Genomic DNA, 14,469 nt, shown 5'->3' with positions numbered 1-14,469 from the left:
GATCATGTTGGTGATTAACATTGGGGAAATGTCTATTAAGATCTTTTGCAAATTTAAACATTGGGTTATTTGTGTCTTTATTGTTGAATTGTAAGAGTCCCCATGCATTCTGAAGAGTGGTCCTCCCTGATCACATACATAATTTGCAAATATTTTCTTTTGTTCTCTGGACTTACTTTTCCCTTTCTTGACAGTGTCCTTTGAAGTATCTGTTTTTAATTTGTAATGTTAATGTAATTGTAATGTAATCTACCTTATCTATTTTCTTCATTGCTTGTGCTTTGGGTGTTAGATTTAAGGAACCATTGCCTAAGGTACAAAGAATTACTCTTCTGGTTTCTTCTGGTTTCGTGTTTCTAGCGCTTGCATTTAGGTCTGCGCATTAGTTTCTATCGCAGCTGTAACAAATTGAGGAACTTCGTACTTAGCCAGTACACATGTGTTGTCTTTGCGTTCTGAACGCAGGAAGTCTAAACTGGAACTCACTGGGTTAGAACCAAGGGCGCAGCAGGCCTGTTTTCCTTCTGTAGGCTCTTGGGGGAGCGTCTGTTTGTTTCCTTTCCCAGCTTCTGGAAGAGGCTACCCATTTCTTGGGCTCACAGTCAAAGCAAGGTCTCCCACGTTGCCCTTTGCGACTACTATTTGTAGAGTTCATTAGAAACTTTTTATTTCCTTTACTTTTTTAAATAGAATTATACGTATAGGAATACTTTAAAAAGCTCATGGGAAAATGGGCTTTACAAGTTAAGTTTAGGGCAGGAGTTTGGTGTAGCGGCTAAGAAGCCAGTTGGATGGCTGCATCCCTTATTGGAGAACCTGGGTTCGAGTCCCAGCTCCACTCTGACTTCTGGATTGCTGCTAAGTCAGCCCCTAGGAGGCACTGGTAATGGCTCAAGTGACTGGGCCTTGCCACCTACATGGGAGACCCACAATGAGTTCCCAGCTCTTGGCTTTGGTGTGACCTAGCCCCAGGTGTGTGGGCATTTGGAGAATGACACAAAGATGTGTTTGTCTTTGTCTTTCAAAAAAAATAAACAAATAATTTTAGAAATAATGTAAGTTTATTTGGTACAAAAAACTTTAAAATCTGTGCGTTTTTTCTTAATACACATTCTATTTGCAGACTCCTTGTATTTATCACGTACAACACAAAGTTTTAAAGTCACACACAGTGAAGAATTTGTGAAATCCAATTAACATTATAAATGCAGGCCGGCGCCGCGGCTCACTAGGCTAATCCTCCGCCTAGCGGCGCCGGCACACCGGGTTCTAGTCCCGGTCGGGGCTCCGGATTCTGTCCCGGTTGCCCCTCTTCCAGGCCAGCCCTCTGCTGTGGCCAGGGAGTGCAGTGGAGGATGGCCCAGGTGCTTGGGCCCTGCACCCCATGGGAGACCAGGAAAAGCACCTGGCTCCTGGCTCCTGCCATCGGATCAGCGCGGTGCGCCGGCCGCAGCGCGCCGGCCGCGGCGGCCATTGGAGGGTGAACCAACGGCAAAAAGGAGGACCTTTCTCTCTGTCTCTCTCTCTCTCACTGTCCACTCTGCCTGTCAAAAAAAAAAAATAAAAAAAAATAAAAAAAAAAATAAATGCACACACACACACACACTTTACATAGCTATCATTTTCTGTGGTGAGAACACTGAACACACCACTTCCAGCACTTTTTTGAGAATACAGTCTATCATCACGTGCTGGAGTCACCATGCTGTGCTTTAGATCCCTGGAATCTATGACTCTTACCTAACTGTCATCTTGTATTGTCTGAGCAGCAACTCCCCACAGTGCCCTCATCCCCAAGCCCCTAGCCTCTGCTACTCTCTACTTCTATGTGATCAGCTTTGTTGATGCCACACATGAGGGAGACCATGTGACATTTGCCTCTGTGCCTGACTTGTTTCATTTAGTATAGCATCTTCCAGTCATTCATGTTCTCTCCAGTTGCTGTATTTCCTATTTAAATGGCTGAGTAGTGTCCATTGAATGTGGATATGTGTGCATCACATTCACTTTACACATCGATTCGCTGATGGATACTCAGGTTGATGCCATATTTTAGATGTCGTGAATAGTGCTGCAGTAAACATGGAGGTGCAGACATCTCTGACATACTGATTTGAGTCTTCGAGCTGATCCTGGAGCTGATCCATCGAAATCAGGAGCCAGAAACTCCATCCAAGTCTCCCATGTGAGAGGCTGGGAGCAAAGCCGGCACTTGGGCCATCCTCTGCTGCCTTCCCAGGCATAGCCGCAGGGAACCGGACTGAAACCAGAGCAGCCAGGACTCAAACCGTGGCTCTGATCTGGGATGCCAGTGTTGCAGGCAGCAGTTACCTGCGGCACCACAATGCTGGTCCCAATAGTTCCATTTCTAATTATTTGCAGAGCATTCACAGTTTTCCACAATGACTGTACTAATTAATATTCCCACCAGCAGTGTGCAAGAGTTCCCTTTCTCCACATCTTCACCAACATTTGTTGTATTTTGTCCTTTCTATGATAGCCGTTGTAACACATGTGAGGCAGTACTTCATTAGGGTGTTGACGAGGCATTTCCCTGATGCTTAGTGATACTGAACATTTCAAAATGCTGGTCATCTGTGTGCCTTGATTTGAGAAATGTCTGCTCAGGTCTTTCCCCCATTTTAAATCAGTTTTCTTGCTATTGAATTGCTTGGGTTCCTTACAGATTTTAGTTATTGACTCTTTATCAATATAGTTCGCAAATATTTTCTCTCCTTCTGTAAGCTGCTTCTTCACTCTGTTGATTGTTTTCTTTGCTGTGTAGAAGCGTCTTATTTAGACTTACCCATTTTTTACTTTGGCAACTGTTGCCTGTGCTCTCGAGGTCATGTCTAATGATCCCTGCCAGACCAATGTCATAAAACTTTCCTGCTATGCTTTCTTTTAGTAGCTTTATAATTTTAGGTCTTACGCTTAATCTGCAATCTATTTGAAGTTGATTTTTTTGTAGAGGGTGTAAGATAAGGTTCTTTTTTTAAATATTGAAGCAGCCTCTTATTTATTTTTTTAAAAAATTTTAAAGACTTATTTATTTATTTGAAAGTCAGAATTACACACAGAGAGAAGGAGAGGCAGAGAGAGAGAGAGAGAGAGAGAGAGAGAGAGAGAGAAGTCTTCCATCCACTGGTTCACTCCCCAGTTGGCTGCAATGGCCAAAGCTGAGCCAATCTGAAGCCAGGAGCCAGGAGCTTCCTCCAGGTCTCCCACATGGGTGCAGGGGCTCAAGGACTTGGGCCATCCTCTACTGCTTTCCCAGGCCATAACAGAGAGCTGGTTCAGAAGTGGAGCAGCCGGGAGTCGAACTGGCACTCATATGGGATGCTGGCACTGCAAGCGGCGGCTTTACCCACTATGCCACAGGGCCGGCCTCAAGATAAGGTTCTAATATCATTTATCTGTATGTGGATAGTCCATTTCCCCAACATTGTTTTTGAAGATTGTCCATTCCCTATTGTGTGTAAATGCATGGGTCTATTTTTTTTTTTTTTTTTTTACAATGTTGCTGGAACTTTTATTATCTCAGAAATAAGCATTCTATGTACTTTGAGATGGTTAAAATAGTTATTTCTGGATTTCTGTAACAACGTTTCTCAAAAATAGTGATCATTTCAATAATCACACAGATGTTCCTCTATTCACTAAAGACCCCCCCAAAATAACTCTTATCAAAAAACATACAAATGTTCCAAGAAAGCATACATGATGGTCTATATAAACAGAAGGAAAATTCTGCCGAAGGAAGCTAAGTTTTTTATTTTTAAACATATTTCATAAAGACAGACTAGTTTTTCTTTGCTTTTTAGTGCTTACTCTGAGAGGGAATGCAAGAAACAGTTTCAGGAGAAAAACTGCTTTCATGATCTCACGTGTAAGCCACAGACAGACTTTTCTGATAAAGGCTTTAAAGTCTGATGAGATGTGAAAAGCAAGCTTCTATGCAATCTGACATTTCAATAAATATACAAAAAAAAAAAAACCCTCAATAACTCTGAACATGTTGTTTCTATAGGTAACAGAAGCAACAAATCTCATGGTCTGTACTTTTGAGAACAGCTGTGTAAAGATACTTTGTTTTAGGAGATTCGGAAGTAAAACTCACATATACATAATTCCAGCAGGAAATCTCCACACGATACACATTTTTGGGCATCCCAATATTGTCCTGACAAGGAAGTCAGCCACGACCACACCTGCATTGTAAAGACAGCCCTGAGAAGCAACAGCAGGAGAATCCAACCCCTGTGCCAATGTTTCACCGAGGAACACAAAGGCACCCATCACTTGCTTCTTTTCAAATACTGAGACATCTCTCATTGGCTCATCAGTCACACAAGTGCCATGCTCAAGTATTCAAAACAAACTGCGGGTGACCCTTTACTTCTCCCTGGTTCCTGTACCAAACCTCTACATCGATTATGACATTGCTTGCAATGTTCTGCATTCTAAACAAACATGTAGGGAAATGTCACAAGAATGCTGATTTTTACTTAACCTTGCAAATGTAAAGATAGGTGAAATACTTAAATTCTTGTAATAGAATCTTACTTTCCACATTCACTAAAACATTTTAAAATTCAAACATGAGAATTGGAAATATGAGTGCTTATTTGGAAGAGAACTAATGAATTTATTCTCTAGAAGAAAAAGTGACTGGAAGCATGACATTACTGGAACATTTACACAGGCTGACATGTTATCTTCTGAACTTCAAAGAAAGCTGCTTGTACAAACTAGTTAATGAACACCTGCTCCTATTTAACAAGCAAGACATCTGATGTAGTAGAGAAGCCAGAGCCGAGTCACTTCACTTCTTTCTGTTGCTTCCAGTTGCTAGCATAGTTGCAACTCGCATAAATATATTTAACGTATCCATGTAGATTCCCAGCATGGAATTGATGGGATCATATTTCTGAATTCCATACATTGGTGCTATTTCTGCACGCTTGATTACTTTCTGGGTATCATACAGAAGGAACATACTGAAGAGAACTAATCCACCGTACACTGCCACTGAGTACAAAGTGGCACCAGCCACAGAGGTTGGTGGCAGGAACATAGATCCCACAGAGGACGCAAAGACGAGACCCAGGCCTACTCCCAGCGGGGCTCCCATGTTCAGAAACTTCTCACTGGGTGCACACATGGCCACAGTGGAGAGGCCTCCCACAATGCCAGCTGTGTACCATGCAGCTCTGATGAGAAGAGGCCCCCCGAGAATTGTCAGAGGAGCCACTACTGCACCCATCACACCAGAATGTAGCAGCCATGCAAGATGCTTTGGGCCTGGGCTCTGCTCATACGATATTGACTGTACCAGCATTCCAGCTCCAATCATGGCTGCAAAGGTTGCACCAATGGTCACCCAGGAGCCTTTCATCATGAAGTTCATGAGGACAGGAGTCCTGGTGACTGCCATGGCAGACAGAGCTGTTAGACCAATACTTCCTGCTAAGTACATGTAGGTAGAATGGATTCTATCTTTCACATACTGAGGCCAAATTACAGCTTTTTCAATAGCTCCAATCTCATTAGACATTCCCAAGCCATAGTAGCACAATGCTCCAAGACCAACAGCAGCCCCTCCAGCAACAAACCATCTTCCCATCTGATCAATTTTAAATATTTTTTCCACTGATGGTTCCAAAGCTGCCTCTTTGAGGTCTTGGCCAGTTTTCCCACGTCGAGCCCCAATTCTTGTCTTGGTGGCATATTCCCTGCTTGGTGTTATGAGCCACTGTTTCTTGGTGATGGAATTCTTCACAACGGGAGAAGCCTTGGTGAAAGCTGGGTGGAAAACCCTGGAAGGCAGTGTCCGCAGACACACAAGCCTTGCAGCCAGCATGGTGGTTCAGCACCAGGTTTACCAAGCAGATCTGAAATGCTCAGTTCCCGGTCACCTCCACCACGCAGTTCCCCTTCCGGGCCGGCGAAACGCGCACGCGCCCACCACCCCGGCCCCCCGCCCGCTCCTTACTCTATTTCTGAGCTCTCTATTCTGTTCAATTGGTCTGTATGTCTGTTTTTATGCTAGCACCATGCTGTTTTGGTTACAGTAGCTTTGCAGTGTATTTTGACTTCAGGTAGTATGATGCTTCCAGCTTTGTTTTCTTTGCATTAGATTGCTATTTAGGATCTTTTATGGTTTCACACAAATTTTAGAATTTTTTTGTGTTTTTGTGAAGAACATCATTGATATTTTAATAGGAATTCACCTGAATTTGTAGCTTTTTTTTTGTAGCATGGTGTTTTAACAATATTGATTCTTCTACTGTACAAGGGATATCTTTCCATTGATTTGTATATTCAATTTATTTCACAAGTGTTTTACAATTGGCAGTGTAGCAATATTTCTCATCATTGGTTACATTTCTGTTCAGTTGTATCTTTTAGGCAGCTGTCATAAATGGGATGATTTTCTTGATTAGTTTTTAGGTAGCTTTCTGTTATTATACAGAAATGCTACTTTTTGTGTTCTGTAATTTGGCTAAATCACTGTTTTTAAAAAAATTTCATGTATTTATTTGGGAGGTAGAGTTACAGACAGAGAGGTAGAGAGGGAGAGGAAGGTCTCTGCTGGTTCTCTCCCTAAATGGCCAAAATGGCTGGAGTTGGGTCAATCTGAAGCCAGGAGCCAGGAGCCAAGAGCTTCTTCCAGGTCTCCCATGTAGATGCAGGGGCCCAAGCACCTGGGCCATCCTCTACTGCTTTTCCTAGGCCATGGAAGAGAGCTGGATCAGAAGAGGTCAACTGGGACTTGAACCGGTGCCCATATGGGATGCTGACACTGCAGATGGAGGCTTAGCCCTCTGTGCCACAGTGCTAGCCCCTCTTCATCAGTTTTTGTAGTTTTTTGGTGGCATCTTTAAAGCTTTCTACATATAGAATCATGTCATCTGCAAATGGGGACAATTTAAAACTTCTTCTTTTCAAATTTGAATTCCTTTTGTTTCTTCCTCTTACCTAATTTCTTCCTCTTACCTAATTTCAAATTTGAATTCCTTTTGTTTCTTCCTCTTACCTAATCTGTCTGGGGCTTCCTGTACCCTGTTGAATATATCTTGTTCTGGATTTTAGAACAACTTTCAATTTTCCTCCAAAAAGTATGTTAGATGTGGGTTTATTAGACTTGTATATAGTCTTTTAAAATATTTTATCTATTTTTTATTTGAGAAGTAGAGTTACAGACAGTGAGAGGGAGAGATAGAGAGAAAGGTCTTCCATCCACTTGTTCACTCCCTAATGACCAAAATGGCTACAGTTGCCAATCTGAAGCCAGGAGCCAGGAGCTTCCTCCAGGTCTCCCACACAGGTGCAGGGGCCCAAGCACTTGGGCCAATCTTTACTGCTTTTCCCAGGCCATAGCAGAGAGCTGGATTGGGAGAGGAGCAGCTGGGACTAGAACTGGTGCCCATATGGGTTGCTGGTGCCATAGGCCCAGAATGAACCTACTGTGCCACAGGGCCAGCCCCTGTATATAGTCTTTATTGTGTAGAGTCACATTCATTCTATACTTAGTTTTTTTTTTTTTTTTTAATCATGAAAGGGTGTTGAATTTCTTTAAATGTTTTTGTCCTTCCTTCTATTAATGTGATATATCAGTTTATTGCTTTGCAACATGTTGAGCTATCCTTACACCTCTGGGATGAGACCCAGTTGATCATGATGCCTGATCTTTTTAATGCACTGTTAAGGGGCCAGCGCTGTGGCAAAGTGTGTAAAGCCACTGCCTGCAGTGCTGGCATCCCATATGGGTGCTGGTGCAAGTTCTGGCTGCACCACTTCCAATCCACCTCTCTGTTACGGCCTGGGAAGGCAGTAGAAGACAGCCCAAGTCCTTGGGCCCCTGCACCCACATGGGAGATCTAGAAGAAGCTCCTAGCTCCTGGCTTTGGATCGGCGCAGCTCCGGCCATTGCGGCCAACTGGGGAGTGAACCAGCAGATTGAAGACCTCTCTCTCTCTCTTTATTTTTTTATTATTTTTTTATTTTTATTTTTTGACAGGCAGAGTGGACAGTGAGAGAGAGAGACAGAGAGAAAGTCTTCCTTTGCCGTTGGTTCACCCTCCAATGGCCGCCGCAGCCGGCGCACCGCGCTGATCCGATGGCAGGAGCCAGGTGCTTCTCCTGGTCTCCCATGGGGTGCAGGACCCAAGCACTTGGGCCATCCTCCACTGCACTCCCTGGCCACAGCAGAGAGCTGGCCTGGAAGAGGGGCAACCGGGACAGAATCCGGCGCCCCGATCGGGACTAGAACCCGGTGTGCCGGCGCCGCAAGGCGGAGGATTAGCCTAGTGAGCCGCGGCGCCGGTCTCTCTCTCTCTCTCTCTCTCTCTCTCTCTCTCTCTCTGCTTCTCCTTCTCTCTGTGTAACTCTGACTTTCAAATAAATAAATAAATAAATATTTTAAAAATGTGCTATTATGTTTGTTGGTGTTTTGCTGAGGATCCTTGCACCCATGTTCATTAAGGGTGTTAGCCTATAATTTTCTTTGTTGCATCCATTTCTGGGTTTGGGATCAGGTTAATGGTGGCCTCATAAAATGAGTTTGAAAGCATTCCTCCCTCCTCAACTTTTGTGAAGGATAAGTTGATTCTTATGTAAAGATTTGATAGGGGGTTGGCATTGTGGCGCAGCAAGTTAAGCTTGGCTGTGAAGCTGGAATCCTATATGGACACTGGTTTGAATCTTAGCTGCTCTACTTCTGATCCAGCTCCTTGCTAATGAGCCTGGGAAAGCAGAGGAAGATGGCCCAAGTGCTTGGGTCCCTGCAACCCACAGAGGAGACCCAGATGGAGTTCCTGGCTCCTAGCTTCAACCTGGCATAGCCCCAGCCACTGTGGCCATTTGGGAAGTGAATCAGCAGATAGATAGAAGACTAATTCATTCTCTCTCCCTCTCTCTCTCTCCCTCTCTCTCTCCCTCCTCCTCCTTTTTAGCCGCCTCCTCCTTTTCCTCCCCCTCTCACTCTGAACTCTGCTTTTCAAATAAATAAAATAAATCTTTAAGAAAATATTTGATAGAATTAGGTAGTGAAAGCTTCAGGTCTTGGGCTTTTATTTGGTGGAAAACTTTTTTTTAAAGATTTTATTTATTGGCCAGCGCCGCGGCTCACTAGGCTAATCCTCCGCCTGTGGTGCCAGCACCCTGGGTTGGGGCACTGGTTCTGTCCCAGTCCAGCTCTCTGCTGTGGCCCGGGAGGGCAGTGGAGGATGGCCCAAGTGCTTGGGCCCTGCACCTGCATGGGAGACCAGGAGGAAGCACCTGGCTCCTGGCTTCGGATTGGCGCAGTGCACCGGCAGTGGCAGCCATTTGGGGGGTGAACCAATGGAAGGAAGACCTTTTTCTCTCTCTGTCTCTCACTGTCTAACTCTGCCTGTCAAAAAAAAAAAGATTTTATTTATTTATTTGAGAGGTAGAGTTATAGACAGTAAGAGGCAGAGACATAGAGAAAGTCTTCCATCTGTTGGTTCACTCCCCAAATGGCCGCAATGGCTGGCGCTGTGCTGATCTGAAGCCAGGAGCCAGGTGCTTCTTACGGGTCTCCCATGTGGGTGCAGGGGCCCAAAGACTTGGGCCATCTTCCACTGCTTTCCCAGGCCACAGCAGAGAGCTGGATTGGAAGAGGAGCAGCCGGGACTAGAAGCGACGCCCATATGGGTTGCTGGGGCTTCAGGCAGAGGATTAACCTACTGCACCAAGGCGCCAGCCCTGGTGGAAAACTTTTTATTTCTGATTCAATCTCTGCATCACCAATATGTTCAGATTTTCCATTTCTTCATAGTTCAATCTAGGTAACTTGTATATGTCAAGGAATTCATACATTTCCACTAATTTATTCAGTTTTTTGTATAAAATTATTCATAATAGTGTCTTCTGAGTCATTGAATTGCTGGGGTATCCATTGCAATGTTTCATTTTTTATTTCTGATTTTATAAAAATTTTCACTCTTGCTTTCTTAATCTGTGTATTTTTTATATTAAAAAAATTACTTATTTTGTGGATTTTTTTGTTCTAGTCTCTATTCCATTTATTTGTTCTGTGATTTTCTTGCTTTCTTTTTTATATTAATTTTGGGTTTAGTTCTTGTTTTTTCTAATTCCTTAAATGCAACATTAGATTGTAATTTTAGATCTTTATTCTTTTTTTTTTTTTTTTTTTGACAGGCAGAGTGGACAGTGAGAGAGAGAGACAGAGAGAAAGGTCTTCCTTTGCCGTTCGTTCACCCTCCAATGGCCTCTGCTGCCAGCGTGCTGCAGGCGGCACACCGCGCTGATCCGATGGCAGGAGCCAGCAGCCAGGTGCTTATCCTGGTCTCCCATGGGGTGCAGGGCCCAAGCACCTGGGCCATCCTCCACTGCACTCCCTGGCCACAGCAGAGAGCTGGCCTGGAAGAGGGGCAACCGGGACAGAATCCGGCGCCCCGATCGGGACTAGAACCCGGTGTGCCGGTGCCGCAAGGCGGAGGATTAGCCTAGTGAGCCGCGGCGCCGGCGATCTTTATTCTTTTTAATTTTGGGTGTTTACTGCTGTAAACTTCCTTCTTAGAATTGCTTTGGTTACATCCCATACATTTTGGGATGCTGAATTTCTATTTTTCTCCCAATATACCGTTAAATTTACTTTATGACTACTTCATTTATCCATTGGTTATTTAGGAGTGTGTTGTTTAATGTCCATGTATTTGTGAATTTTCTGAAGTTTGTCCTGTTATTGATTTCTGATTGTATTTCATTGTGATCAGAAAAAATACTTTATGTAAGTTCAATCTTCTTAAATTTGTTAAGAACTTCTTTTGTGGCCCAACACATAATCTATTTTAGAGGCTATTCAATGTGCACCGGAGAAAAATGTTGTCTTTCAACAGGATATTTTGTATACGAGTTGGTGTTATGTCTGTTTGGTCTAGAATGTAGTTTAAGGCCAATATTTCCTTATTGACTTTCTATCTGGATTTTACTGAAAAGAAGTAATAAAATCACCTGCTTTTAATGTGGTAAGCCTCACCCTCCCTTCAGATCTAATCACATTTACTTTACATACTTAGACACTCTGATGCTGGGTGCTTATTATATCATCTTTGTCAATATAATAACCTTCTTTGTTTCATCTTACAGTTGTTGACTTAGTGTCTATTTTATCTGATTTGACTATGGCTACTCCTGCTCATTTTTGCATGGAATATTTTTCCCATCCTTTCACTTTTGATCTGTGTGTCCTTGTAGTGAGTCTCTTGTGGGAAGCAATTAGTTTTTTTAAAAAACCCGGTTAAGCCACTCAATATCTTTCAATTGGAGAATTTAATCTGTTTATGTTTGAGGCAATCATTGATAGTTAAGGATTTACTACTGCCATTTTGTTAATTATTTTCTATTTATTTCGTAGATTTTTATTTTTCTTCTTCCTTTGTGTATAAGTGGTTTTCTCTGTTGGCATAGAGATAATGAGCTTTTGATTTTCATCTACTATTGATTTTGGCTTTGTGGTTACCATAAGGCTTACAAAACATCTTAGAGTGATGGTGGGTTATTTTAAGCTGATATAAACTTAACTTTGCAAGAAAAATCCTCTACATTTTTACTTTCTTCCCTCACATTTTGAATTTTGGATTGCACCATTTACATCTTTTTATATTGCATATTTCTTATCAAATTGTTGTAGTTATTATTTTTAAGTGGTTTTGTCTTTTAACCTTTATACAAAAGATAAAAGTGATTTTTGCATTACCATTACAGTATTAGAATATCTTACATTTGACTGTGCACTTACTTTTATGGTGAATTTTATGCTTTAAGTAATTTTTGTGTGACTTATTGGCATCCTTGCTTTTGGCTTTAAGTGCTCCCTTTGATATTGTTTGTAGTACAGGTTTCATAATGAAGTTCTCTCTCAGCTTTTGTTTTTCTGGGATGGTCATTCCTGTATTTATTTCTGAAGGTAGACTTGTTGGCCAGAACATTCTTGGTTGGTTGGGAGTTTTTCCCCTCAGCAGCTGGACTGTAACATCTGAATATCTCTTTGCCTATAAAGTTTCTGTTGAAAGGCTTTGCTAGGTGTATGTAAACTCATTTATATGTTATCTTCTCCCTCCCCCTTTAAGCTGCTTTTAGAATTCTCTCTTTGTCTTTAACTTTTGATGGTTTTATTACAGGTCTTGGAGTGGTCTTATTTGGATTGAGTCTGAATTGAGACTTGGCTTTCATATACCTAGATATTTATGTCTTTCTTCAGATTTGGTAAGCTTTCTTCTATTATTTTTAAAAATAAAATTTCTACCCCTTTATTATTTTCTTTTGTCCTTTTAAGTTCACTGACTTTAACATTGCTTTTTTGATGCTGTTCCATAAGTCCTATAAGCTTTCTTCTTTATTTGCCATTCGTTCTTTCTTATCTGACTACATTTTCCCAGAAATCCTATCTTTGAGTTGACAGGTTCTTTCTTATACTTGTGGTCCACTGTTGATGATCTCTATTACGTTTTTTGTTTTGTTCGCTGTATTTTTCAGCTCTTGGAGTTCTCCTTGATTTAAAAAACATTTTCTCAATTTCTGTTAAGTTTCTCATTCTGGTCACTTACTGTGTTTTTTTTTTTTTTCACCCCTTTTGATTGTTTCGCTTTTGAAGTTGGATGAACTTCATTAAAACAGTTACTTCATATTCTTTGTCAAGGAATTCATACATCTTCAGTTCTTCAGCATCAGTCATTGGGACTTTATTTTGTCTGCTTGGTGATGTTCTGTTTCTTTGTTCTTGTTCAACACTTGTGATAATGTACGTACATCTGCACATGTGATGAGTGGGTACTTAATCATAATCTTTGCATGTGGGTTTCGTCTGGAAATGCCCTTCACCAGTGACTGTTCAGAGATTCTGGACAGACCATCAGGCATGGCCTCTGTGCCTGAGACTGCACGAGGAGGCTTCCTAAGCCTGCGATCACTGCAGGCAGTACCCTGTGATGCTGAGGGCAGTGCAGCCCTGATGTGTGGCCAACGCCTGCACCACTGAGGCCCTCCTGGTACTGAGAACCGGAGTCCCAACCGGTTGCAGTCAGCTGGTGGTGATGTGGACTGCAAACTGCATCAACTTTGCAGGAGCAGGAGCCGTAGGTTCCTATCTAACACTGAGGAAGCCCGGGTACTTAGTCTGTAGGTACTGGCACTGAACCAGGCACCACAAGGGTCTGTCCAACAATGGTTTTCACTCTGGCAGGCCTAGTGCTAATGACAGTGGACAGTGAGCTCTGCCTAGTATCCAGGTTCTTGACTTCACTTCAAGAAAGAGTTCATGAGTGAGTTGGAGGATGGTGAATAGAAATCAACAAGCATTTTATTGCAATAGCACACTCTGCAGTCAGAGTGCAGGTGTGCTCAGGGAATGGCAGTAGTGTGTCATTGGCATGTTAATGTATTACAGTGAACGTATAAAGGAAATAAAGGTCAATCTAAGTCAGGTTTGGCTTCATAAACTGATATGAACTGATCTATGAAGGGGTTGTGTGTATCTTCAAAGCAAAAAGAAACAAACCCATATCCTGTGGGCCCTGAGATAATAGGAACTGCCCCACATAGCTCCACTGCTCCCTCTGCCTTCCTGTTTCAATAGGAACCAAGGCAGAGCCCTACATTTATTTCTCTCTCTTTCCCTCAGTAAATGGCAATGGTCTTCACACTGTGCTAGCTTGGCTTGGGGGAAGGGTGACAGGTCTCATGTAACATTATCCTTCCTACTTTTTTAAAAAATAGTTTTACTTATTTATTTGAGAAGGAGAGGGAGAAGGTGGAGGAGAGAGAGAGAGAGAGAGAGAGAGAGAGATAAAGAGAAAGAGAGAGAGAGAGAGAGAGAGAGAGGAGAGAGAGAGAGAGAGACTATCATTCGCTGGCTCACTCCCAAATGCCCACAATGACCAGGGATTGTCTGATGCCAAAGTCAGGAGCCAGGAACTCCATTCAGGTTCCCTGTTAGGAACCCACTCCCTGAAGCACCCAGGGTGAGCACCATTGCTACCTCCTGGGATCCATACCCTCAGGAAGCTGGGTCCAGGAGCCAGAAGTAGGCACTGAATGTAGGCACTCTGAGCAGGCACACGTGTACCTCAACTGGTGTCCCAACTGCCAGGCCGCACACCCAGCCTTGTGTCTTTCCTAATTATTGTGCTAAAACCAGGTACTATGATCTCTCACTTGGTTTTCTTAGTGCTTACAAAGCTATTTATGTGTGTGGATGGTCACGTTTCTGCAGAAATCACCAGAGTCCCATTCTGCCACGTTCTCCACCCTTGTCCTCTGTTTGTAGGATCTTATCATGAACTAGGCACTTCATATGTATAGCTGTTTTTAATCCTCCAATTTCCAACATAGATCCTATCATGATGTTTACAGAGGAGGGAACTGGGTCAAAGGATTTCAGGTAGTGGACCTAGAATCTCATCCATCTAGTGAGTGGCAGAA

At 42.8% G+C, this 14,469-nt stretch overlaps 1 protein-coding gene across 1 annotated transcript; it reads right to left on the bottom strand.

Moving 5' to 3' along the window:
• Positions 1-3,748: 3,748 nt before the first annotated feature.
• Positions 3,749-5,990, bottom strand: LOC100338096 (growth hormone-inducible transmembrane protein). The gene has a single exon (XM_002721105.5). The coding sequence runs from the start codon at positions 5,861-5,863 to the stop codon at positions 4,826-4,828; it is 1,038 nt and encodes a 345-aa protein (XP_002721151.1). The 5' UTR covers positions 5,864-5,990; the 3' UTR covers positions 3,749-4,825.
• Between the last annotated feature and the right edge of the window lie 8,479 nt (positions 5,991-14,469).

The sequence above is a fragment of the Oryctolagus cuniculus genome, chromosome 14 (assembly GCF_051225735.1).
Source record: "Oryctolagus cuniculus isolate XC-2025 breed Fujian yellow rabbit chromosome 14, ASM5122573v1, whole genome shotgun sequence".
Lineage (NCBI taxonomy): Eukaryota > Metazoa > Chordata > Mammalia > Lagomorpha > Leporidae > Oryctolagus > Oryctolagus cuniculus.
This window is presented reverse-complemented; position numbering and strand designations above follow the sequence as displayed.